The sequence below is a fragment of the Mercenaria mercenaria genome, chromosome 5, assembly GCF_021730395.1.
Source record: "Mercenaria mercenaria strain notata chromosome 5, MADL_Memer_1, whole genome shotgun sequence".
NCBI classification, from domain to species: domain Eukaryota; kingdom Metazoa; phylum Mollusca; class Bivalvia; order Venerida; family Veneridae; genus Mercenaria; species Mercenaria mercenaria.
This window is the reverse complement of record NC_069365.1, coordinates 47,635,186-47,661,963: the sequence shown is the minus strand read 5'-3', so window position 1 is coordinate 47,661,963 and position 26,778 is coordinate 47,635,186. Positions and strand designations below refer to the sequence as shown.

The 26,778-nt window shown below is 33.8% G+C and overlaps 4 protein-coding genes across 5 annotated transcripts; all 4 read left to right on the top strand.

Annotated features, from left to right (window-relative positions):
* Positions 1 to 759: 759 nt before the first annotated feature.
* On the top strand, positions 760 to 5,833 carry LOC123557136 (uncharacterized). Of its 2 annotated transcripts, none has more exons than XM_053543443.1 (5): positions 760 to 2,402; positions 3,155 to 3,347; positions 4,187 to 4,285; positions 4,558 to 4,641; positions 4,927 to 5,237. In XM_053543443.1, the coding sequence occupies exons 1-5, from the start codon at positions 2,296 to 2,298 to the stop codon at positions 4,954 to 4,956; spliced, it is 513 nt and encodes a 170-aa protein (XP_053399418.1). In that variant the 5' UTR covers positions 760 to 2,295; the 3' UTR covers positions 4,957 to 5,237. The 2 variants fall into 2 exon arrangements, with proteins under 2 accessions (XP_053399418.1, XP_053399417.1); XM_053543442.1 differs by lacking the exon at positions 4,927 to 5,237 and adding an exon at positions 5,250 to 5,833 and having other exon boundaries at positions 766 to 2,402.
* A 1,540-nt stretch (positions 5,834 to 7,373) lies between these two features.
* LOC123557137 (uncharacterized) lies at positions 7,374 to 10,981 on the top strand. Its single transcript, XM_045348420.2, has 6 exons — positions 7,374 to 8,181; positions 8,965 to 9,113; positions 9,337 to 9,514; positions 10,036 to 10,125; positions 10,301 to 10,390; positions 10,681 to 10,981. Exons 1-6 carry the CDS (start codon positions 7,909 to 7,911, stop codon positions 10,978 to 10,980), a joined length of 1,080 nt encoding a protein of 359 aa, XP_045204355.2. The 5' UTR covers positions 7,374 to 7,908; the 3' UTR covers position 10,981.
* Positions 10,982 to 12,491: 1,510 nt separating this feature from the next.
* Positions 12,492 to 17,236, top strand: LOC123557135 (uncharacterized). The gene is made up of 6 exons (XM_045348418.2): positions 12,492 to 12,774; positions 13,369 to 13,760; positions 14,031 to 14,211; positions 15,186 to 15,281; positions 15,938 to 16,033; positions 16,299 to 17,236. Exons 1-6 carry the CDS (start codon positions 12,493 to 12,495, stop codon positions 16,584 to 16,586), a joined length of 1,335 nt encoding a protein of 444 aa, XP_045204353.2. The 5' UTR covers position 12,492; the 3' UTR covers positions 16,587 to 17,236.
* Positions 17,237 to 20,708: 3,472 nt separating this feature from the next.
* LOC123558968 (uncharacterized) lies at positions 20,709 to 26,778 on the top strand. Its single transcript, XM_045350793.2, has 5 exons — positions 20,709 to 22,764; positions 23,272 to 24,326; positions 24,620 to 24,791; positions 25,223 to 25,327; positions 26,146 to 26,778. The coding sequence occupies exons 1-5, from the start codon at positions 22,462 to 22,464 to the stop codon at positions 26,452 to 26,454; spliced, it is 1,944 nt and encodes a 647-aa protein (XP_045206728.2). The 5' UTR covers positions 20,709 to 22,461; the 3' UTR covers positions 26,455 to 26,778.

The window sequence follows — 26,778 nt, the reverse complement described above, 5'->3', positions numbered from 1 at the left end:
TATTTTCTGACTTAAGTCATTTCTTACGTATCTTAAGTTTTAGCTCTTTTATGACTAGAACTTAAGTTTTTACTTAGACTTAAGTTGAAATCACCACAAACTTAAGTAAAATCTTATCAATAAACTTAAGTCAAAAATTATACTTAAGATGCTTTATGAATACGGCCCCAGTACCATTGCATTGAAATCGTATTGAATCATCTATCTGTCTTTCTCAGTAAATGAAAATGTCGGCTCTGCATATCTGTTAGATTACTTGTGAATAAACAAATTCTAGTATCTCGACAGTTTAAACTTTCCGCCTCGGTAAGGTAGATTGGGTTTGTTGCCTAGCCGCATCACGCCAAAATACATGCAAAATGGTATCAATAAATCCCTTGCTTTGTGTTCAGCAATTAAAAACTCTAAGAGACTTTACAAGTACAAGGCCTTCATGCTATCATGACAACCAAATTCCAAAACACCCATGTATCTTCTGAAAACAGTTGTTCCTGGACAAAATACCCTTCATGAAAAATAAATACCTCGTTAAACTATAGTTCAGTGAATTGTTTTCAAGCTGTCTCTAGATGTTTACTATACAAAAGCATATTGGTGGTTTACATCTATTTTTTACAAATATGACACGAACTATACATGACATGCAAATAACGTCAAATTGCTTTTGAGATATTCTTGACGTCATGTCTAAAACGGGTTCGGCGGCTCATTTAACAGCAATGTGAAATTTGAAAAAAGTTAAGACAACTTCTTCAAATTTTCAAAGTAAAAGGATGTTGTTCTTTACTATTTAGAAACAATTCTATCAGAAATTGTATTTAACAGAAATTTACTGCTTTTGCTTAAGTAGGAAAACTAATTGTACATGGAAAGTGAAACAGTAAATGCTAACACAAATACAAACAACTTATTATTACATATCTCCGTTACGTAGAGTATGACTAGAGATGTCAATATCCATATTTAACGTGTAAATTTCATATCAGGTGCGTGACGTCATTTCAGACGCCATTTCAATTGATTGTGTCGCGTTAAAATCTCATTAACGGATATCTTTGTTATTTCACCTAGGCTTAAGAACAAATGTAAATCATTGTTATATTTATATACTGTTAAGAATAGATTCGTGTTGAGAAATATGCGCCCGTTCTGTCGCGTATAAATAATACGCCCCAGAAAATATTTCTGCTGCGAAACTTATACAAATTTATCGATGCATAAATAAAAATATATAAATATTGTTAAATTACACTTCTGTGAGACGACTTTTACCAATACCATTGGAACTTAAAAGCGTTAAACATGTACACGTCGCTTAAATATTTTAAGAATAATACTATATTGTTTTCTACAATACAATATCAAATTGCAACATGTCACCCTAGGTTTAACTTTGTGTTGTACGATATTTCTATTTATGAGAAAATGTGAAAATATTGCATAAAGGAATAGTATGAACATTAGATATTTTAGATTATGGAGACTAAAACCAGAACACAAGAATTTCTAACCTTGTTAAGTGAAAACCGAACGACCGAGGCTAGGAGAATACTTGGACATGTAGAATATGAATTAAGTATGTTACCATCTAATTTGCCTCGTTCTCAAAAAGGTGTAGTGAAAGAGATAAATGTAATCATTGCTCGTTTAAATGAAGGATATGACGGATCAGCAATCACTAAGGCTAAGACAGCACTAGCGAACTTTGCCCAGTACCGCATGCACAGTTTTATCAAGGTAATTATATTTCTTAATGGTTCCTTAAATGTTTTTGTCGTGAACTCTTTCCCTAAACCTTTGAATTGGCTGTATGTTATGTATTATTTATAAAATTAATTGTCACGTTTTTTTTTTCTATTTATATTGTAAATGCAGATTGGTGATTATATGAATATGTGTTAATTTTGAAATTGTATGATAATTATATATGCTTATAAGACCTTAAATTAAATGCTAATATGAAACGAAAATAGAGATTGTTAAGTGAATTCGTATAATCTGCACTAATATTTCAAGCAGATTATTTGATTTGCTATTGTTTATTATCTTCTTCCATTGGATCCAAAATTAGACAGAAAACCTCTAGTCAAAATACAGACAAACCCTTTTATCTTCATTATTAATTATAGGGTAAATATCCCTCACAACAAATAATGAACCATACATTAATTTCGGAGCTTTCTTAGTAAAGATATCACAAGATATTATGACCCCTCATCTGGTCGCGGAGATTCCTATGTGGACATTCCCGCACAAGTTAGAACACGTCGGAGAGTTGTTGGCTGGCAAAATATTATGTCAGATTTTTCTCACAAGGAACATAGCAGAAAAGAAACCAATGATTTATGGACTATTGAAGCAATACTTGAAGCAGGAGAAGGAACAGAGTTCATTAAAGAAAGGTAACTATTGTTATGTTCTCCTCTCCGGTCTTCTCCAAACCATTTATCAGAATGTTACGTGTTTATGGCCCTTAGATTTAAAGATTACATTATTATTTTGTCTAAAAATGAATTGTTTTTTCACTAACAAAAATTTCGCAAGAGAGTCCAATTGAAAGGAATAGCATCATTATAGTCTTTTGTGTATTTAATTTTGGGTGTGGCGCAATTTTTTGGACAGTATTACAGTTATGTAACGGCGGACATTTAACCTAACAAGTGTTCCTGGATTCGGTACCATTACTAACTTGTTCTCCGTAACTACCTATTTCTCCGCATGAATAAGGGGTGGAGGGCGAATGATTTCAGACACAATGTATGTCATCAAATAAATGCCCTAGGATAGAACTTACGACCCTTACGATCTACGCTCTCCTTACTGAGCTAAGCGAATGGACTCACGATAGTCTGATATTCCCTTCCCTGTGTGATGCCTGGTGAAATCCGAGAGTTTGATGTTTTGTTGTTGCTGCTGCTGCTGCCGCCGCTGATGTTGCTGCTGCTGTTGTTACCGCTACTACTACTGCTGCTGCTGCTGCTTCATTGAAAACTGAATGTACCGTTTCCATGTTTCTTCAAAATCTAAGCCTATGAAAAAATGGTTATTTTTTATTGATATAATTATTACAAAATAAAGCAATTAAAGCTAACAGAGGACGAGAGTAAAAGATGAAATTAATCGAAAATGTTAATTAATGTGAACTCCCTTTTAGTATGAAGTCAGGAAAAGGTACCGATCGTGTACAAACAGACAATGACGGCAAGAAAGATTTCAACACACCTACACTTGTTGCTGAGAAATTCACAGACCTTTACCACAATGAGTGGGTAGAAGCTTTTGAAATACTAAGCAAGGGAAAACTTCACGAGAGGTCAATCATTCAGTTGTTGCTGGAAGTCGTGGAAGTATGTACAAGTATTTTCTGTATCTTATAATCACATGATTTCTACAACTGTGCTATAGTACGCAGATCATGCAACACGTTAATGTTTAATATGTTTCTCCTACATCAGAAGGTTAGAGCCCTAATGTAATAGTATGTTAGGAAATCATCAAACTGAGTTGTGTGAAGTCGTGGGTTCCACTCACATATATAACGCACACAGAGGCATCTATTGTCTCCCCCGTCATTAGATGTTGAAACTTCGCCTATGATGTGTACTGTGTCGGTGTGACTCAAAACCGAATAAAAATGAGCTTACATAAAGTTGAATAATCAACAGTTTTCAGGAAAGAGTTTCTAAAAAAGCTTATTAGGTTATTACTCGATCCCTTGCTTTTGTAACATATTATATTGTAATCACATGCTATTTGTTGAATAAAATATTGTTTAAACCAACAGATTAAAGGATAAGGTCACCGATAGCGGAGTGGTTAAGGTCACTGACTTTGAATCACTTGCACATCATCGCTGTGAGTTTGAAACCTCGCATGAGATGTAAAATTCTTTCACGTGAGGTAGCAACCTAGGTGGCTCACGAAAGATCGGTGGTTCTACCCAAGTAGTTGTTTTCTCACTTTTTCTTTTTAGCATTGTGTCGTTTTATAATATAAAATGTAAAACAAAACAAAATTTAACAACAGTTTTGGAACATTACAAGAGTTTGGACATAACATTTCAGTATTGTTTCCCGAACGCTCCATTGCTTTTGTTTACCGTGTTTATGCAATGCATATTATATTTTAATTTGTTAATGAATGTTCTTAAAGATACGTGACAACATGTATCAAAGATATATTTCAGGAAGCTTATAGGTTTTGTCAACAGGAGGCAGCACGTCAAGTGCAGGATTTGCATTCAGCGTTCCTTGACATCCTGGAGTTCGGAACAAATATGGGAAATGTAAGTGTTTGTTGGAATTCATTACCAACACGTGCTTTATGGTTAAACTATATATATATGCTTTCTGTCGGGTGTTGTTATTTTCATTTTTATCTTTTCCTTTCGAAAGATATTAAAGCGGCTTTATTCTTTAGATAATATTCACTCTATTTCTTGCTTTTTTAATTTGCTTTTTTCGTAGATTTCATTATAGTTCCACTTCCCCGAAAAGAATATTTATATTTTGTTTATTTCAAAGCCTTTAAGTTCATGACAGGTTGTTTTTGTTTTAGTATCGAGAAAGGCCCTCAAAATCCAGTTTGATTGCAAAGTACCGTAAGGATATGGCAGGATCTGCCTTAAAAAAGCTTATTCAGGTAAGTCATATAAAAATGTTCATAATAACGTTTATGGGTATATGATATATAGGCATTTGTATCAACATCAGAAGCATTCACCATTGTTCGATAATGGTATGGTGTTGTAAGCTTAACGATACGTTTAAGTGATTTTGTTTATATGAAAGATAAAATGTAAAGGTTGTTGTGTTTTCTTGTTGTCTTATATTATTTGGAGTAAAAGTCATATCGACACATATTACGGCTTTTCCAACTTTTCGTGTGAGAGAAAGACTAACAGTTACCGCCCCGTTAATGTTTCAGTCATGGACGTACACCTGGGTAGACCTCTGACCTTCTATAAGCCAGTTGCATGGCATCCTCACATGCCGAATTCTACGACTAAAGTTTCGAACACATTGGTAAGAGACAAGTAAGTCGAAGTCAGCGATCTTAACCGCTCAAACACGGAGGCCCTTTATAATCAGGCAGTTATGTCTGTATGTTTGCTGTATGTTTGCTGTATGTTTGGTAGTTTAACTAGAAACTCAAAAATGATATATAACGCCGCGTAGAGGACATTTTGTTATTCCACATATTATTCCACATGCATCAAACACTATAATATAAATACTCAAATATTTCAGGGGTTCTATGATAAGAAATTCAAGGATATTTGTATTGCAAAGTTAGGGACGGTGCCTGATAAAAAAGGAGTAGGCTCTAATTATGCAAACAAGGCTGTTGAAGTCACGTGGTGGATGTGTGTGCAAGACCCACCGGTTTATATGATTCCCACCAGTAAAGACGGTTTCGATCCAAAACTGTATACCGCCTACAGTAAAACGTCGAGTCATCCAGATTACTTCGTATGGCCGGCATTAAGATATTCCCATAGCGGCGAAGTTCTACAAAAGGGCGTTGTGCAATATAAGTAGTTTTTAGTTCATGCCTAATGTACTAGTAGCATTTTTGTGTTTAATTCAGCAGTGTATTGTTGAAAGAAATGTAACAAGAAATGTATAGTGCTCAATACATTTCTTCTTTTCATCTTCTGATGTTTATGATATATGGAAAGTGAAATGTTCAATTTAGACATTATTTGTTAATGAAATATTTTCAATAATAAGACTGTCCTTACTCTAAACTTGTATTCAATCATCGGTATGCATGAAACATGATTTAACAATATATTTGCTTATATGATGGTATAATAAACTCGTATACCTTGCATCGTGGTCGCTTATCTCTATATTACATTTTTCTATGTATATATTGTCTCATAACGAAAATGACTGATTTCTTTTTTTAAGATTTTATACATACATTTGTAGTAAAATTTATAAACTCACATGCAAATGAATAATTTTAAAAGTGCAAAGCAACGCGATGAATTGTTATCACTGTTATACCGGAAGAAGGCGGTACGATACGCTTATTGCTGTCCAGTCACAGTCTTAGCGCTTGCAATAAGTAAAACTGATTTTGCCCTGCACTTTCTGCAAGACCATTATAATCCCGGAACCAGTCAACCATGCCTCAGAGCAGAGTTGGTAGAGGTCCAATCTTCTAGGAGGGCGGTTGGATTAATAGTTACAAGAGTAAACCTAATCCATGAGCTGCACTCGGTCATTGCTTGAGCTTTTATAAATGCAGCTTCCAGATTTGTTGATGGTACATCTTTGTAATTAGTAAATCTAAGGCATTCTTTGTTGAAAGACTGTCTCTGGATTCAAGTTTCACTGGTGGAAATGGAGTATTTAAAGGAAACCAGTTATTGTATCTCTAACTTAAGCGACCGCTTTGCCTTTCAAAACAAGTAGATATTGTATGTAATTTTGATTTGCAAGGAAACTCATGTAGGTAGCAATCATTTACACAACACAGAAGTCAAACTCGTTTTAATGAATATCACCATTTGAGGAAATATCAAGGCAACAAACTAACGCAAAGTTTCGGGTTTGCAGGTATTTTTCATTCCATGTAAATCCTGATTTATTACACCGAAGAATTGAATCTGTAACTGCTAAATTCCATCTAGACAATATCGCGGTTAGACAATTATGTAACAGTATTCTACAAACGACTTACTTACATCTTTCTTAATTCAAACGCAAAAGTGAACGATGGCAAATAATACAGTTCTAACCTGGTGTCAACTGGCTAGAACTAAAGATGAAACGTTCGTAGTAATTCATCAAGTATCTATTTAAGATAAGACAAGAAAAAAAATACTGATATAAAATGGTAACAAATGTTACCGGACCTGATCCTTATGATTGTGAAAGATAATATGAACATATATCTGTTCAAAATCAATAGATATTAGTATCTTTGCCCCGCAGGGCTTTCTTGAATTTAAATGACATTCCGTGAAGACTTAAGTATATTTATTGTGCCATTATTGTTATTGTGACTCAGTTAAAGAAATTAAGCGAAGACAGCCAGACTCAAAAGCCGACTACAGCACAGTACATACTATGACGTTCAAAATTCAAAAGAGTTGTTGGAAACGGTTTCTGTCGGCAACATTTTATTTTTGTTTAAAAAAGACAAGCATCTGTCATAAAATCTGAACATGATATATTTTTATTCACATCTGTTGTGATGTTATTACATTTATAACTGTTATTTTAGCACTATAAGTATGTTTTATATACATTTTCAGAGACGTTTTTCAATTTACGTTTTCAATACGTCTTCTCGGTAATGAATGACCATTTTGTGTCGATTTGCCGTAAAATCTACTTCACTCACTCCCAAAAGCCGACAAGATAAAGACAATGATTTATTTCTGTAAAGTTTGAAACTGTGAAATGTTTTATATTTATATACTGAGCAAAATAGTGAAAATAGTTTAGTATGTCTTTAAGATATCCCTATAAATATTTTCATATGAATTTAAGATTGGGGTCATTGTTTCAAACTAGAACAAACAATCGTTATAATCTACAAGAAATCAAAAACCGTTAAAACCGCCTAATTGTATTTTGGCGTTAATGACCATAGTTTAAACAATGGAAAAACAATGGGTTGTGTAACTTTTCTCTTTAAAAGAGAACTTAAGGTTTGATGAATTTGACAGATGTATACAATAATTATCTTACAAAATCTCCACACGAAAGAGCAAGTACTTAAACCCAATGATCAGTAAAAAGTGTTTTAACCTTTTAACATACAGTTAGATTGAGCAATTATTACTATTCCAAAGGAAAGCAAGAGAAAAAGTATCTTACAGATTTTATGAAGAGGAAGTAAGGACACAAGAGCCACTCCACCCAAAATTTAAGAAAATACAGTTAAAGGATGGCACTAACAAAGGGTGCTCTGGAATTATTGTTTGACCGTTTGCATCATAACCAGAATAAATATATACCCGGGATACTTCAAGATGCCATTGACGAGTACAGGATGCTGGCCGCCGAGTTAGATAGGGAGGAGAGAAGAAAGGTAAATTACATCAGGTCAATGATAGAGTATTGCAGTGCTGCCAGATGGGGTTTGGCGAGAAATCAGCTTGAACCTGCTGAAGAGGAATATTACAGATATTTCTTCAGAAAACTTACACAAGCAAAACGGGTGAGGAGTTTTATTTGTAACAATGCACTATTTTCTGAAAAGTTTAGCCTATCCATAAGTTTAACTCGCATGATAAACATTCACTCCAGATTACTACACAATAAGCATTGTATACTTATAAGTGTTTAATTTGATTTCTTTCTTTGATAGATTTTTTATGTTCGGTCTAACGTCGCACAGACACAATTATAAGCCATATGGTGGCTTTCCAGCTTTAATGGTGGAAGAAGACCGCAGGTGCCCCTACGTGCATTATTTCTTGCAATATTATTATGTTTGCAGCTGATATTTTAACACACACGTATATACATTTTTACATAACTGTTTTAGATATGCTTTACATTTTTACATGGATGTTTTTAGATATGTTTTACATTACTCATTGTGTTCTTTACATTTTTACATGGATGTTTTTGGGTATGCTTTACATTTTTACATCAATGTTTATGCTTTACAGTTGGCGTTTGCAATATGACTTCCTCTCGGCGATGTATGACCATTTTGTGTCGATTCGCCGTAAAACCCAACTCACTCACTCACTGGGTAGAACCATCGAATTTCCGTAAGCCAGCTGGGTGGCTTCCTCACATGAAAAATTCAACGCCCCGAGTGAGGTTTGAACCCACATCGATGAGGGGCAAGTGATTTGAAGCCAGCGACCTTAACCACTCGGCCACAGTGGCCCCTTCCTTTGATAGATAAAATGTGAAATTAACAAGAAATACAATATCAGTGCTAATTTATTATCTAATGTTGATTATTTAATATATGTATTTGTCTTAGATAAAAAGATCTCCAGTCGCGCTACTTTCGGGCTTACCAAGCGATCAAAGAAGGGAAAGTAAATCATTGGACCCGAGAAAACTCAATACACGACAATCTTCAGGAACACATGCTTTACAAAAGGTCGCTGCTACAAGGCCTGCTTCAGAGTAAGTTCTTTGAAATACTGTGGCTTCATAAAAAATTTGTCTCTAACGCCTTGAAGACAGGTGAAATCAGTGTTTTTTTTTCGACACAATTAACAGTATGTTTACATGTAGTGACAAACTTTCTACTCATAACATGCTACATTCAAATTGGTATTTCTGAAGCACATCAACTTTGGTAGTATTCTTGTTACATACATTAATATATCACTTTGTTTTTTCATAGAACCATTCAGAAGTCAACGAGAAAATCTACAGATCTCAGTGACTTAAGCACTATACAGAAGATAACACAAAAGTTTGAAGAAATTTACAAAAACGAATGGGCGGATGCCCTCGATGAGTTGGAACATTTCAAGATAAACGAGAGAGACGCTATCACATGTTTACTTAAAGTAGTGCTGGTAGTAAAAACTTTTGCTCATATTTTTAGATTGTAACTTTTATCAAATGTTTTATCTTTATTTGTTTTCTTATTTCTTGTTTCCTTTCCTATCCATTCTTATACTGTATTTGCTGTGTTTCGACATTGCTCTTACAATATTGCGAGATTTCCATGCAGGTGACAAATCACTAGCATTCTCAACAAATAAATCAGTCAGCTGAATTTGATTGTTCTGAAAATAGAACATTTAGCTCGATTACGACACGCCGACTGTCTCGTTCATCTGTTCCATGACAAAGGAACTGAAACTTTTAAAGATATCCAATGGCTTTATATCTAAATATTTACTTCAAATACACATTTATACTGTGTTAAGCTATACCTCCTTTGTACACCACATACTATTTTTAACATAATGCATAGTACTACTTACATAAATTATAATTCTTGTGCATCTTTTCAGATACATTGTATGAAATTTTGTGTCTAGTATACCTTTAATGCCAGTGCAAGAATATGCTGAATGATTTTAATTTGCAGGATGCTTACCGAGTGTGTACTGTCGAGGCGGACTCACAGATTGCAAAGCTGGAAAACGCAGCCTCAAGTATATTACTTGAAGGAGTCAATGTACGTAACATACTTCATAATTTGTAACAAGAACTATCTGCAAGTTTTTTGTTATTATTTTCCCATTTTGTAATATAACTCTAACCATTTTCATTACATTTAGCAATAAAAGTTGCAGTTTTGTCAAATTTCAGCATTATTGTTACTGAAAATATGTCTTCCATTTTCACTTTAGTCATATGGTGAAAAACCTGAAGGCCGCAGGTCATACCTGATGGAATATAGACGTGGTATTGCCTATGTATGCGGAGAAAGACTGCAAGAGGTATTTTTACAATTTGTTGCAAAATCTGATATGAAAACCCACTTTCAAAACAACTCATCGGAATGGTTAATTGTAATACTTTTGTTGCTTTTTTGCGAGGAAACATGCTCAATTAATGTGCTTCTGGCTTTGTTATACCTGTATCAAATATAGAAATGCATATTGAACTATGACCACGATAAAACGATGATATATATTATTAGAATATATTAATATGCTATTTAGCATCACCCGTTAAAAGTCGTTTACTTAGAGATTTGTATTTTGCATAATTATTTTGACTACTTCAGACGTTCATACGCCGCTATCTACCAGAAATTATCCGAAGCATCGGTGTCTACCAAAAGGTTCGAATTCATGGGCCTGTACATAAGTACGCAAGTCAGTGTGTAGCTATCTGCTGGGCTATGGCCATAATTGATCCACAGGTGTACGTTGTGGATGACAGAGACAAACCGAGACTCTTTAATAGAGAGTTATACAAAACATATTCCAATTCCGGTCTGTCCGTCGATTACTATGTTTGGCCGCCGCTGTTTTCTCACAAAGGCGGAAAATTGTTGTCAAAAGGAATTGCGCAAGGACATTGATTTCATCATATATATTACTCTCAGACATTGATCGGCCTACATGACGGTGTTGTAAGTGGCAAAGCATGCCAAGTACCCACAGATACAGCTTATCAGGCGCGTAGATAACTGAAGTCACGATTGATAATTATTAATTAAACTCATTCTAAAATGTAAATGGTTTAGATTCTGTACATATACATTTGCCATACTTTGCATTTATCTCAACTATTAAACTCCCATGTAAGTAATACGCTCTACCATTAGACATTAAGATGTGTTGGTTTGTTTGGGGTTTAGTGCCACCACAATATAACTGTATTCATTCGTGTATTCATTATTGTAAAAAAGATGACACATTATCTATACTGCTTTTACAGTAACATAATGTAGTCTAAAATAAATGTGTTTAATGCCTTAACATTTCATAGAATTAATGTAAAAGTATGCACAGTACTTGATGTTATTAGTTAAGTTTCCGACACATTTTGTTTCTAGTGTAAGATTGTTATTTGGCTTTATTTTTTAAACTTTGAAATCACTGAATAGAGATTGATTGAATAAAACAAGCTGAAGAGTGCTAACAGATGAAGGTGTAAAAACACATTATTTCTAGAAGAACCTTAAATTGTCCGCCTGTCAGCTTGTAATATGGTTCCATCAGAATTTTGAAGTTCATGTGTGCCGGGCGGAGGTAGCTCACCAGGTTGTTGTGGGTCTTTAAGAACATGTAATGATACAAAACTGCTTTGAAGAAATAACTATAATAGTGTAAATCTAGCCGATGATTGGTGTTATTAAATCATGCTACCATAATGTATTAGTGAATTGTTACATCATATTTGCCAGAGTTTTCTGATGGTTTAGTCGTCATTTATCACATTTGAAAGAGTGTTCTGATTCTTCAGACGTAACTTATCACATTTGTCAGGGTTTTCTAAGTATTTAATCGTCACTTATCACATTTGTCAGAGTTTTCTGATTATACAGTCGTCACTTATCACATTTGTCAGAGTTTTGTAATTTTCTAATCGTCACTTATCATATTTGTCAGTGTTTTCTGATTGTTCAGTCGTCACTTATGATAATTTTCAGAATTTTCTGATTGTTTTGTTGTCACTTATCACTTTTGTCACAGTTTACTTATGATTCACTCCCCACCAATATAACAAATTATCTAGCAAAAAAGGTCAAGGTCAGAATCAGATATTGTAAATATTAGGGCGGTACATTTATGGTATTATTATATTATGAATCACAGGTAATCCATAATTGTCAATAGAACTTCAAGATATCTGACCGAATTCTGATATTTATCGCATTTTAAGTTTTCTTTTATTATATTTAAAATGTGTCAAAGGCCGTCTTGCTGTATTGGGTTGCTGTATAGAATTACTGATTCTTTAATGCTTTAGTAAATATGGTTGGTAAAATAAAACCAACTTTTAAAGAGCTCGTTTAACTTAAATAATTTTCTGCCCTGACTTTCGCTTTTTGATATGAAATAAATTCAGAGTTAAAAATTTAGCGAATATGGATGATCAAATATCTGGAAAACTAGAAATGCTTTTCGCTCATCTTACTATTAATAATGTAAGAGATATAAAACCTTTATTATTTGATGCCATTGATGAATACCAAAGCATAAGGTCTAATTTAACGTATGACCAGAAGCAGAAAGTGAATTTTATAAAAACACTACTGTACCATGCTGAGAGAGAAGAATGGAACCAGGCTAGGGACCAGCTGAATGGAGCACAGAGAGCATATCAGGAATACATGAGTAATAAAACAAAAATAACTGGATACAGTCAGGTTAGTAACTTATTGTATATAATTAGGGTACATTCTATATACATATATACATACAATCTATATAAAAACATACAAGTTTTCGAATTTTCATTGGTTATACCTCATGAACAGACTCAATCAAACCGAGTCTGCTATTATTCTTGGTTGCATTCTTTGCTTCCAAATGATCTTTTTTACAGATTGTATTATAATCATATTCCTAAAGTGAAAATAAACAAGGACTTCGTGCGGTTCATCTGAACACTGAACCGTGGTAAATCAGAAAAAAATAAAACAACGAAAAGGTTTTAATTATTTGATAAATACCATACTAATTTTCTCCAGTAGAACAATATTTATAACTGACATGCAAGTATTCATATGCACACATAGCAATAATGGCCAATGGAATGTCACATAAGTTTAAGTCTTCAACATAAAGTACCAAATGTCCTGCTCTACAAAACTCAAAATACAAGAGTAGACAGCTTGGAAACATTGAAGAAAGGGCAGAGTGAGGACAGCACATATACAGTACCTATTAGAATTGCACTATTAGATACTGAATGCAAAAAAAAAGAACTAAATGTTCAATAGATATATTGGTAAATGCAGAGACTGGGTTATGCACAAATCCATGGTAGAAGAGGACAAGCCAGTGAAAATGGTCAACTAGCCTTGCCATGGAAAGAAGTTACTTCGGACAAGTACATGTTTAAAAATGAAGGCGCCTTTTCTGAAGAAAAAGCGGAGAAAGATTCTTCAAAGATACGAGCCTTGAAAGAGGAAATCGTGTCACATAAAACAACATCGCCAGGGTCAAGTAGACAATCCAAGACTGTTACCCGCACACCGGATGAAGATGAACAGGGGCCGGAGAGAAAGACAACGTTTCTCAATAGACCAGCGATTGAACTTCATTCTAGAGGTTATCCAGGAAGTTACGCAAATCAAATGCACAATAGACCAAGAACATTAAAAGATGCACTCGAAGTTGTCAATGAGAGGTATATTTGCATTATCTGACTTGCTTTAATGTCTTGTTTTGGAATATAATTACTAGCTGTCATCGATTATCATATCATATCAAATTTCAGACAAAATATTTCTTCAAAGAATCGTGTATAATCAAGATTTTGCTTTTGTTATCTTAGAACACCACATTCTAACTTTCTTTCAAAGTTGGAGTTGAAAATATATATTTCGATTTTCGCTTTTTGTTCTTTTTTCTAGTTACTCAAATACAATGTACACAAAATGTATATGTTAATGTATAGGAAAGATGTAAATGTTAAAGAGGCAGCCGACACAGACGGATTTGACCCAAACCGGCCTTCACGTATCGCTGATGCATATCAGTCTCTGTATGCAAATGAGTGGAAGCTCGCACTCTCGGCAATAAAACGTGCTGCTGTTATAGAGGAAACAGCGATAGAATGTTTGCTTTACATCCTTACGGTAATGCTTTTTCTAAATGTTGTAAATGTTTACTTTTGTCATATCTGTCATGTATTATGCCGATATTGTATATACACTGACGAGATATGAAAACGCAACAAATATATGCCTGAATATATTTTTTTACTACAAAAAGCATCACATTGAAATGTTCAACACATATACATCTCGATACTCTATACCCATTGTGTTCATATTTAATCAGCACAACAGACTGTAAAATTAACACAATGGGTAAAGAGTATCGAGATGTTTATATGTTGAACATTTTAAGATGATGCTTTCTGTAGTAAAAAAAAATATTCAGGCATGTTTGTTGCGTTCTCATATCTCATCAGTGTATTTATTTTTGTATTTTAGTTATGCATTATGTGAATGGTGTATATGCTTATTCTGTACTTTTTTTCTGTATTATCCCGCTATTGTATTTGTCTATTTTTGTATTATTTGATATGTATTTTCTCATCAGGTAGTCATAATTCTCTTATTTATTCAGATGTACACCAAGAAATGTTTACCTTGCAGTATATCCAAACACTTAAACTCTTTGAATCATGTTGTAGCCATTTGATTTACAGGGAAAAAACATTCTAAAAAGAAAATTATTGTACACGATTTCCCCCATTATCTAGTCTTATAGAATGATGTCTACTCTATACGTCGTGTTTGATACAATCATTAATACCATAAATTCCACGTTTCATAGCTCCGTGCCTTTTCTTATTTACTTACCTCGTAAGTATGATAAAATTCCATGAAATGTACCGTTTTCAGTAAAATTCTATGTTGCGACTCTAGCTATCTTATGTAGATATACATTTACTATAAACTTTGATATTTTCAAAATGCCAGAATACTTTTGCAAATATTACACTCCTAAAGTATTATCTGATCATGGTAACCGTTGTAGGTAAGAGACCATTAATGTGATAGCAGTAAACTTTTAAAAGAAATTTTGCAATACCGTTTACTAGGAAGCCTACAAAGAATGTATAGACGAAGCCGAAGCCCAAATTTTACAGTTCGAGCATGCAGCCCTTAATATTGTTACAGACGGAAAATATACAAAGGTTAGACAGCTATTGTTGTAACAACATACGCTTTAATGTTCAGATTCATTTTGGATATTTATTCTGCTCGAGTTAAACTTATTTCTCTGAAGCTGGTAAGTATATAAAAATATTTTGGTACTGATTTAGTTTATCGGTCATGAAAACAGTTCTTTGAAAATTTCTCGTCATTGAATCTTGAAGTATAATACTATGTCCCATAGTTAATGTCTCTGGAATGAAAAGGAAATGCACTTTACATTACAGCAATTCAATTTAACAAGGAACAATTGTTCTGTAACATTACCTCCAAGTCAAATAATCAGTTAATGTGGCCTTTGTATGATGTAAACTTATATTACTAGTATTTCAATAGCAATAATTATCACTTCTGATTAACAGATGTTGTATGCAAACACAAACACTTAACCCTTACCATGTTTTAACCCTTATCATGCTGGACACGACTGATTCTGCCTTTGAGACCAGTGTAGATCATGATCAGCCTGCACATTCGATCCGTGCAGTCTGATCATGATCTGCACTGTTCGCCATTCAGTCAGTATCTTTTTGGTAATCACCCCTTTTAACAGTTAATGGTACTGTCCAAATTGAAAGATGGACAAGTTCATTATAGAAATTTAGTAGGGTAATGTTTAATTTCATTACATTTACAGTATGATAAGGATATATTCGGCAGAACTGGAAATGTCAAACATATGCTACAATATCGTAAAGAAGTATCTGATCTATCAGTGAAACGACTACAAGACGTAAGTGTTAATATATTTCTTTAATTAATAAACGTTGATTATCAATTTTGTTACTGTCGGTCTGTCATTTAAACTATCATTTTCTGTGATTTTACAAATGGTTATATCGCATCATTTGTGTAATAACGTTGCCATATTTATATGACAAACAAAATATGTGCTTATATGCAAGATAATCTTTTATTAAACCAGTAATCACATTTCATGTTCAGTATATCTACTAAATATTTTTATTAGGACCATTTTTGTTTCTTCTACATTACAGTCGTTTCTTACAAAGACATTGCCAGTAATTCACCGACGGTATGGTGTAAAGAAAGATGATTATATTGACAGCTATAGCCGCCAGTGTATTGTTGTGACATGGAGGATGGTGATACAGGACCCTCCTTTGCACATTGACATTGTTGAACCAGACAAAAACATTGACTTTAATCATAGCTTATATCGGCCATTTTCTAAATCTGGTGATAATATCCGTTTCCTGGTATGGCCTGTGTTGAGAATTTACAAAAAAGGACCTGTCTTATGTCAAGGTGTTGCTCAAGGATAATAAGGAATATGTAAATACTTTGTGAAAAGGTTTATAGTATCAGCAAGACTTTACTATGAGTTTTAAATGATTAACAAGATAAAATTCACGCTATGTATTTCATTGCTTAATTGCCTAAATATCTATATAAAGCTCGTTTATCGATAAACTAAGCGTGTGCACCACTTACTAATGTAATCGTAACTGTTTACGCAATGTCCAAATGCTATAAAAGCTCACATGAAAAGATATGATGCGGTAGTGTATATGAATACTCTGTAAAGACATATTTTGGCCTGTAAAAGGATTTGGGCGAAAACTTAGGAAATAAACATATTAAGATATCTTTAATCAGCAAATATGATTTTTCTACTTTTTCTACTTTATACATAGTCTAAACCACCTTACAATAATTTGATAAATGAAAAACCTATCGTTCTTATTAAAAAGTCCAGGGATACTTGTTCTTGCATGTCATTTCAGCCCGGATTTTTATAGCATTCCTTTGATGTATTTATGCTGTCCTCTTTTGCCTTATTACTTTGTTGAACCTGTTGTGTCTGGATATCTATTTCAGGTTTGTTTTAGGGGTCGGCGTTCTAAGAACGTGAATATACTTTGTTCAGTTCATTATACTTTCTTCCTATAGAAATAGACATCTATTAATATTATATTATCTGTGTTACTGTATATTCATGATTTGTTAAAAGTACGTGAAAAGACTTTTAAGTTTTATATTGTTTATTTAGCATAGCCTTCCAAACCATCTTTACAGATTTTATAAGCTGTCGCAACAAAGGTCTTTAAGCGCCGTGTGGCAACTGTCAACATGATTTGTTAAAAGTACATAAAAAGGTTATGTATATAGCCTAGCCTTCCAAAGGATCTTTACAGATTTTACTAGCTGTCACAACAAAGGTCTTTAAGCGCCGTGTGGCAGCTGTAAACATGATTTGTTAAAAGTACATAAAAAGGTTATGTATATAGCCTAGCCTTCCAAAGGATCTTTACAGATTTTATTAGCTGTCACGGCAAAGGTCTTTAAGCGTCGTGTGGCAACTGTAAACATGATTTGTTAAAAGTACATAAAAAGGTTATGTATATAGCCTAGCCTTCCAAAGGATCTTTGCGGATTTTATTAGCAGTCACAACAAAGGTCTTTAAGCGCCGTGCGGCAACTGTAAACATGATTTGTTAGAAGTACATAAAAAGGTTATATATATAGCCTAGCCTTCCAAAGGATCTTCACAGATTTTATTAGCTGTCACAACAAAGGTCTTTAAGCGCCGTGTGGCAACTGTTAACATGATTGTTAAAGTACATAAAAAGGTTATATATTAGCCTAGCCTTCCAATGGATCTTTATAATTTTATTAGCTGTCGCAACAAAGGTCTTTAAGCGCCGTGTGGCAGCTGTAAACATGATTTGTTAAAAGTACATAAAAAGGTTATGTATATAGCCTAGCCTTCCAAAGGATCTTTATAAATTTTATTAGCTGTCACAACAAAGGTCTTTAAGCGCCGTGTGGCAGCTGTAAACATGATTTGTTAAAAGTACATTAAAAGGTTATGTATATAGCCTAGCCTTCCAAAGGATCTTTACAGATTTTATTAGCTGTCACAACAAAGGTCTTTAAGCGCCGTGTGGCAGCTGTAAACATGATTTGTTAAAAGTACATAAAAAGGTTATGTATATAGCCTTGCCTTCCAAAGGATCTTTACAGATTTTATTAGCTGTCACAACAAAGGTCTTTACGCGCCGTGTGGCAGCTGCAAACATGATTTGTTAAAAGTACATAAAAAGGTTATGTATATAGCCTAGCCTCCACAAGGATCTTTACAGATTTTACTAGCTGTCACAACAAAGGTCTTTAAGCGCCGTGTGACAGCTGTAACATGATTTGTTAAAAGTACATAAAAAGGTTATATATATAGCCTAGCCTTCCAAAGGATCTTTACAGATTTTATTAGCTGTCGCAACAAAGGTCTTTAAGCGCCGTGTGGCAGCTGTAACATGATTTGTTAAAAGTACATAAAAAGGTTATATATATAGCCTAGCCTTCCAAAGGATCTTCACAGATTTTATTAGCTGTCACAACAAAGGTCTTTAAGCGCCGTGTGGCAACTGTAAACATGATTTGTTAAAAGTACATAAAAAGGTTATGTATATAGCCTAGCCTTCCAAAGGATCTTTACAGATTTTATTAGCTGTCACAACAAAGGTCTTTAAGCGCCGTGTGGCAGCTGTAAAATGATTTGCTAAAATTTACATTAAAAAGGTTATTGTATTAGCCTTAGCCTTCCAAGGTCTTTACAATTTTATTAGCTGTCCAACAAAGGCTTAACGCGCCGTGTGGCAGCTGCAAACATGATTTGTTAAAAGTACATTAAAAGGTTATGTATATGCTAGCTCAAAGGATCTTTACAGTTTATTAGCTGTCACAAGGCACAAGTCTTTAAGGCGGTGCCCCTGATAAACATGATTTGTTAATTACATTAAAAATTATTATGAGCTTCTTCAAGGATCTTACAGATTTATTAGCTGTCACCAAAGGTCTTATGCGCGATTGTGTGCAAGCTCATGGCTTGTAAAATTACTTAGAAAGGTTACCAATAGCACTACCATCAAGGAATTCCCTTTTTACATATTGTTAACATTCTCAACTAAGGTCTTTAAGCTGCCGTGTTAAGCTGAATCGAATTGGTTATTAATGTTCAAAGGCCTGTTAGCCTGCCTTTCGAAAGGATCCACAGATTTTATTAGCTGTCGCAACTAAGCTCTTTACAATCCGTGTGACAGCTTGTAACATTTGGTTAAAGTACATTAAAAGTATATATAAGCTATCCATTTCAAGGCCTTCACACCTTGTACTTAGCTGGAACCAAATATTTAAAGCGCCGTGTGCATTGATGAACAATCTTAAAGTTAAAAGTTGAGTATATACTCCCTTTCAAGATTTTTACAGGTTTTTCATGTCACCCAGCGTTGCCTTTAAGCGCCGTGTGCCAGATACAAAGGGGCGTCTTACTCGGTGTGTACATTTTTATGTCTTTGAAGGATCAGTAGTCAAATCATTTCAGTTCTGCTTAATTAACGATGTAGTTGCGTGTTACGACATTATTCCCGATAGGACGACGCGCATACGGGCTGTAAATGTTAAGCAATTCATGTCTGTAACTTGACCAGTTATCAATTATTAAGGACTTATTAATGACGTTGTGTAGAATTCGGCACTTCCTATCCAGTGCGTCTATTTTGTGGAAGGCAGTATACTATTATTATAAAAAAAACAATAGTGATGATAATAATAATGATGATAATGATATAACTCGGCCACTCCATGAGAAAACCTGTATTAGTGTAATTATTGCGTAATTAATAGTTTAAATAACGAAAAATCATTGCTTTTCTTATGTTCATACAGAAACTAGAAACTAAAATATTGTTATTCAGTAATTTTAGGCAAATCAAATTCTGTCATATTTTACAAAATTAATATACGTTGTTTGTATTGTCATGGCAACCGGAATTCCGAAGCACGCATGCGCCTTAAGCATACTGATGTGTATAGATCCCTTGTTGAAACCAAATATTTACAGCCATGTTATTTTTCTTATACGGTTACTAAATATTCAAATGTATGATGGATAGTTAGTGGTACGCATTAGTTGAACGATAAGAAAAATCACGCCATGCACGACAATGTAATACTTTTTTCATGACGTTCTTAACGTTACGTCTCTAAATGCCTTCGGAGATTTACTTAAAATCATTATAAGTCTTGAACTAGTGAAATAACTTCTCAATTTTTTTTAATTTGAATGGTAAAAGAATGTTCTTCATGAATATTTTATTTTATCACTACTAATATAGGATTTGTCATTGAACGGCCCAATTATACTTTTATTTACTCCAAATCCCGCTTTACAAATACTGCTGTTATTTTAAAAGTTACTATTCAACAATGCTTTCAAAATTATTATGTTTATAATTGCAGTATCTAAAATTTCAAATAGTTTACTGATTTAGCCAAAACGCTCGCACGCTGATGAACACATCGGTTACCATTTTTAGCTCGACTATTCATAGAATAGTAGAGCTACTGGACTCGCCCATGCGTCTGCGTCCGCGTCTGCGTCGTCGTCGGCGTCCCGATTTGGTTAAGTTTTTGTATGTAAGCTGGTATCTCAGCAACCACTTGTGGGAATAGATTGAAATTTCACACACTTATTCACTGTGATAAACTGACTTACATTGCACAGGTTCCATAACTCTTTTTGCTTTTTTACAAAATTATGCCCCGTTTTTGACTTAGAAATTTTTGGTTAAGCTTTTGTATGTAAGCTGGTATCTCAGTAACCACTTGTGGAAATGGATTGAAACTTCACACACTTATTTTCTGTGATAAACTGACTTACATTGCACAGGTTCCATAACTCTATTTTGCTTTTTTACAAAATTATGCCCCTTTTTCGACGTAGAATTTTTTGCTTAAGGTTTTGTATGTAAGCTGGTATCTCAGTACTCACTAATTGGAATAGATTGAAACTTCACACACTTGTTCACTGTCATGATCTTACATGTACAAAGCAGGTCCCATAACTTTATTTTGCTTTTTTACAAAATTATGCCCCTTTTTCAACATAGACATTTTTGGTTAAGTTTTTGTATGTAAGCTGGTATCTCAGTATCCACTAATGGGAAAGGATTGAAACTTGTCATGATATGACATGCAGCGCAAAGGGTCAATAACTCAACTTCGCATTTTACAAAATTATGCCCCTTTTCCAACTTAGGAGTTTTGGGTTAAATTCTTATATGTAAGCTGTATTTCAGTACCCACTAATGGGAATGGATTGAAATTTCACACACTTGTCCACTGTCATGAGCTGATAAGCACTATGCAGGTTCCATAACCCTATTTTGCTATTTACTATATTATGCCCCTTTTTCGACAAGGCTGTTGAATAGTCGAGCGTTGCTGTCCTCCGACAGCTCTTGTTGTATTTATACGCATATTAAGGCGTTGCCGAATCAGATAGCAATAACACAAAATTCTGCGATAACAATCTCATATCTGAACGAAACCTGTGTTTGAGCACTTATTTTCTTATATTATTCCTATATACGGCGATCATGGTTTCAACTGAAACAGGATAAAACAGGATTCTTTCTGAATTTTCTGGTGGGAAGGGCAAAGTCAATTTCATATATATATATGAACGCACACGTTTTATATAAAGCCCCTTCAGGGCTTTATTCAATGTGTGCGTTAAAATAAAAGTATTACTGTATTACACATTCTTTAATACCAAAAAATAATAATTTAATCCTATAGCAAAACGTTTTTATTATAATGGGAACAAACAACTTAAGTATATTGAACATAGCGAAACGTATCTATTAATGTTTAACTTTATGTATTTCTCATGTCCCATCTAGACGACAATTTGTTTTAAACAAAAATGGCCAAAGCCTTTCTGCTTACAATCTCTTTTTCCATTGATAGAGAAACTATAGTAAGTGTATACCAAAACTAAATGATTGTTTAAATATACATGATAATAAGCACGTTTCTCAACACGAGAATATTATATCTGTAATGACTGAACTTTAATAAAATGACATTCTTTAAGACATTGATACATATCGCTCTGTAAAACACATTGTTTTAGATCAATAACTGTGAAATAAAAGTGAAATATATACAATGAAAATGTCAAAATGTTACAAAAGCAAGTATCTTATTTCCTTACTAAATTGCAACGAAGCAAAATGATCAGGTATATGTCTGCCTATCAAACATGTATCATCTTGAAATATAAAGGGCGCTTTGCAAACTACATATTACGTCTTTAACCAAACAGAAGTTTTCTGTTAAATATAGTGAAGAAACATGGAGGAGAAGACGTGTATGGAATATCTATTTCACAGTGTACAGGGCAATCACTTAAATAATATAAATCAAGATATACTGTTTAATGCATCGAATGAATTTCGTAACGTGTGGAATCTTGTGAAAAAATTGCGGGATCTTGCACGTGTTGACGTGCGAAAAATCACGCGTTTCCTAGACGCTGTTCAGGAGGGTTTAGAAAAGAAGGCCTGGATTGCAGCTGTTAGACAATGTTCACAGGCTGAAAATGAATACAGGCAAATACGGCGATACATCCGCCCATCTTTTCTGGATGATTTTAAGGTAAAGCTGCATCAAGTACAATCACTGACGGCGAGTTATTTTCATAATCGGTCAGATGTAACGTTCAACTGTTTAAAAATGATAAATATTAATGTATTTAGTATACATTTTCCTTATGGGTCAGGTAGGGTTATTGTTTAGTTAGTACTTCAATCATTTGACATTTCACAAGTTACCTTGTTCTAAAAACATTGATGAGAAATAAGAAAGATGGTGTTGTATTCTCTCAAACAAAGTTATTCATTTTTGTTTCTTGGATTTTGTCATTCTTATCTCGTTTCTCTTAAACCAAAAGTCCAACCAATTTATTAAAAAAAAATAACATCTTTACAGTTAATACTGAATAAAAAGGTTATGTATGCTCACATCGTATCATACTTTAGTAATATTTGGAGACCATAATGACATTGCATATTTCCAAGAAAATAATGACCTAATACTAAGGGTACGGGTGAACGAAATGCAAAAATAATGAAGCTAACAACGAAAAAAAAACATGTATTTCAGGTTTCGTTATTCATTGAAAACGTTGCTCCAAGCGGAAAATTTAAATCTGGAACAAAACGAGAAAAGAAACCACCATCTTCGTCAGTTAATGTGCATCATCGACCAAGCTTTCGCAACAAGCAGATAAATAAACAGAAATGTATTGGGGACACAGGAGGCGCTCTCCTAAAGAAATCTGATTTCACGAAACCAGATGTAAAGAAGAATAATGAAATAATCAACAAAGACAACAAAGACAAGTCAAATTTATACAGCAACGAAAATAGTACAGACTGTAATGAATCATCAAAAGTGAAGAAAATGACCAAGGACGAAATATCTTCAGGTAACACATTGAAAGGCAACGCAAATAGTAATGAGCTAACAGAATCATCTAAGCGGAAAGAAAAAGCTGCGGATGAAATATTTTCTGGAAACGTGTTGAAAGGCAATGAAAATACTAATGAGAACACTAAATCATCTAAAGTGAAGGAAAAGGCTTGCGATGAAATAGTCTCAGAAAACACAAGGGAAACAGAAACAATTGCAGCGAATAGTGATATCACTAGAGATGCCTCTGATAAACCTAATACCAGAGACGGACTTGTTTCTGATGAAGGTGTGTCTCAAATCACCAAAACTGATGTCGATTGCCAAAAGGGCGAAGTACTTAGCAATGTTGACCACAGCAGCCTGGAAACTGAAAGTAGAACAGAGCTGAAAGAACAAGAGAACACAATTACATCTGTTTCAAAAACGACAGATTTTACTGATGAAACAAAAGCGGAATACGTTGTTAAATCCACCGATAAAGGAAATATGCAACAGAGTGTTTCCTTTCATGATACAGATAAAGTAGTAGACAACGTTTGTGTTAACGATACACAAAAGACGACAATGGACAATACTGAAAACACAAATTTGGGCACTGACCCTAACGGGGCACATTCTTCAGTAAATAAGAGCAATGTTCAAAATGGTGATCTTAACAAAGACGACCGTCTGAACGATCAAATTAGTACTGACTATGATAGTAATGTGGCAGTAAAACATAAAACTTGTGATATCTCAATCATGTATGTTGTATAAAAATGTATTCATTTTATTTTGGTTACATGTAAATTGATCATTAAACGTACATTTTGTATTTAATTTCGTATATGTCTTTCAAAGATAATTTGTTTTATATGCCTATGTTTTACATAATATTTTGCCAAATTAAATAAAACTGCTTTTCAAATTTTCAAATTTAGATTTTCCTGCGTAAAGCTCGAGAAAGCTTACTTACAATGGGTGTAAATTAAAAATCGATATAAACTATAGAGCAACAACTTTACACAAGTATTACATTCAAAATGTTATTTTTCAGATTATCAGAACGGATGACGGAAGTAAGTTATGAATGCAAACCAGAAGAAATTGTTACAGAGCTAAACCATGTGTACGATACAGAATGGAGTCTAGCTTACCACGCACTAACTACTTGCCAACCTTCTAACGGCATGAAAAACACCATCGATTTTCTCGGCGAAATTCTAAAGGTAAGCAAACATACATATGAGTACTAGCTCAAATATGTGTATATTGACCAGGCTTAGGAAGATGTCTTCATTTGCGGGAGGTTTTAATTTACCATAAATGATTAAATCCGAAATGCATTTAGTTCTGTTTCATAACACTCTGATCTCTGTTCACATGTGATCTTAAGCTTGCGTTTCAATGTATTTTTCATCAGAAAAAGTGATGAGCTCCAGTAACATTACATTTGTTTTACACAATGCATTATCGGTAATAAAGTAGCTTGAATTAAATAAGGGCAAACGGATTTTGTTAAAAATTGTTAATATAGCAGAGCGTTCTGACGATGCAACCAGAATGTGTGAGGGTTTTTTGCATCAAAAATTGTGGAAGTTTTATACATGTACATTGTGTTATGAATAGTTTCCATTAATGAAGAATTCACTTTTTTCAGCTGTCAGCAGGTGATGTGAGGAAAACTTCTGAGATTAAATCCATAACATTTCCTAATGACACTGTATCATGTACTGTGGTTGAAGTATTACAGAAACTAAAACAGGTACAAGCATAAAATGTTGTGCTAAAATATGTTATTTTAGTTCTGTTTTGGATTACAAATTAATCGTATATAATTATTATCATTATCACTTCTCATACGCATATGCCAATACATCAGATAAGTAATAGAAAGAGCATTGAAACTCGAGGGTAAACGATTTGTACGAGGGGGCATAGCCCCCGAGTATAAATTGTTTACCCGAGAGTTTTAATGTTCTTTCTGTTTTGTATCATAGCCATCCATATATGGTAGTTGTAGGCGTTCCACATTGCCATATACAGCAGTTCAGTGAGTACTTAAAATCCTTGCTTTACAAATGTGTAAAGCCCAGGTAAAATAAACCAATGCTAGAGCAGAAAATCAATAAAATACACTTCTCTGTCTACTGTTCCAGACAGCTGGCATAGTTTAATTCCTATACAACAGTGCGGTAACTAGCGTGCGGGTATTAAATACCTGCACACTTTTAGTTACCGCACCCTGTACTCAGTGTATACGAATTACCTGCACCAAATTTGTTAAGAAAAAACACCGAGCTATGATACAATAACTTTAATTCGTGTGTTGTATACAGTTCACTTACAGTTTAAATGATTGTTTAGTATTTGTCACCCAAGTTTCTTTTTCGCTTTCTGTGGTAACAGTAAAATAACATTTTTAATATTTAATGTTGTTGTTTACTCAGACAGTACATTGTAAATGTTAATGAATGTGTTGATCTTTAAAACTATATTAACACTCTGTTTTACTTCATGTTTCCTAGTTTTTTACGTGCATTACTATATAAATGCATAAACAATTTGTAAAATAAATTTTAGGAATTTCTCACCAGACATTTGAAAGAGCTTCAGAAAGAGCACAGTATTGAGTATCAGATAGGGACAGAACAAGAAAATATTGTCAATTTATATTCGGCTAAGTGTGTTGAGCTTTCCTGGTTTATGTTCACGCGGAGACCACCAATGGTATTTGATTATGATTCTAGACCGATGCTTCTGGAAGACCTTGTGGAAATCTTCAAGCCATACAAGAACGAAGGACACTGCATTCATTACGTTGTGTGGCCTGCAATACGACGTGTGCAGGGCGGAAGAGTTGTATCTCAGGGTATTGCAGAATTTAGATAGACAATGGTACCAACATATTTCAACACTAAGTATTGTAACTTGTATACAGCATGTATATCTTTAATCTTGTGAAACTGTTGAATGTAAGAAACTACAATCTTGTCTGTTGATATGTAATTATTGTGTTTATACAATGTGCATCAGTTGAAATAGAAAAAAGTGGAGCACGTTTAGTGTCGTAACAATGAATATTTTTGAATTGTTTTATTTGTTTGCTATTTTTCATGTGTTTATGTTATTTATTTTTTTCATTAGACTCAGTTCTATTTATATATCTTGTTACTGTTACTCTTGATACATAATAAAATGTATTCATTCATACTA

What these genes read in the sequence shown, in the direction of transcription:
- LOC123557136 (XM_053543442.1), top strand. Translation starts at nt 2,296, where the DNA reads ATGTCAGATTTTTCTCACAAGGAACATAGCAGAAAAGAAACCAATGAT. An exon ending in TCGGAACAAATATGGGAAAT is followed by an intron (nt 4,286 to 4,557) that starts GTAAGTGTTTGT and finishes TTTTTGTTTTAG; the next exon opens with TATCGAGAAAGGCCCTCAAA. An exon ending in CCTTAAAAAAGCTTATTCAG is followed by an intron (nt 4,642 to 5,249) that starts GTAAGTCATATA and finishes CAAATATTTCAG; the next exon opens with GGGTTCTATGATAAGAAATT.
- LOC123557137 (XM_045348420.2), top strand. Translation starts at nt 7,909, where the DNA reads ATGGCACTAACAAAGGGTGCTCTGGAATTATTGTTTGACCGTTTGCAT. An exon ending in GTTTACTTAAAGTAGTGCTG is followed by an intron (nt 9,515 to 10,035) that starts GTAGTAAAAACT and finishes TTTAATTTGCAG; the next exon opens with GATGCTTACCGAGTGTGTAC. An exon ending in TATTACTTGAAGGAGTCAAT is followed by an intron (nt 10,126 to 10,300) that starts GTACGTAACATA and finishes TTTTCACTTTAG; the next exon opens with TCATATGGTGAAAAACCTGA.
- LOC123557135 (XM_045348418.2), top strand. Translation starts at nt 12,493, where the DNA reads ATGGATGATCAAATATCTGGAAAACTAGAAATGCTTTTCGCTCATCTT. An exon ending in CAGACGGAAAATATACAAAG is followed by an intron (nt 15,282 to 15,937) that starts GTTAGACAGCTA and finishes TTACATTTACAG; the next exon opens with TATGATAAGGATATATTCGG. An exon ending in CAGTGAAACGACTACAAGAC is followed by an intron (nt 16,034 to 16,298) that starts GTAAGTGTTAAT and finishes TCTACATTACAG; the next exon opens with TCGTTTCTTACAAAGACATT.
- LOC123558968 (XM_045350793.2), top strand. Translation starts at nt 22,462, where the DNA reads ATGGAGGAGAAGACGTGTATGGAATATCTATTTCACAGTGTACAGGGC. An exon ending in CTTTTCTGGATGATTTTAAG is followed by an intron (nt 22,765 to 23,271) that starts GTAAAGCTGCAT and finishes CATGTATTTCAG; the next exon opens with GTTTCGTTATTCATTGAAAA. An exon ending in TTCTCGGCGAAATTCTAAAG is followed by an intron (nt 24,792 to 25,222) that starts GTAAGCAAACAT and finishes CACTTTTTTCAG; the next exon opens with CTGTCAGCAGGTGATGTGAG.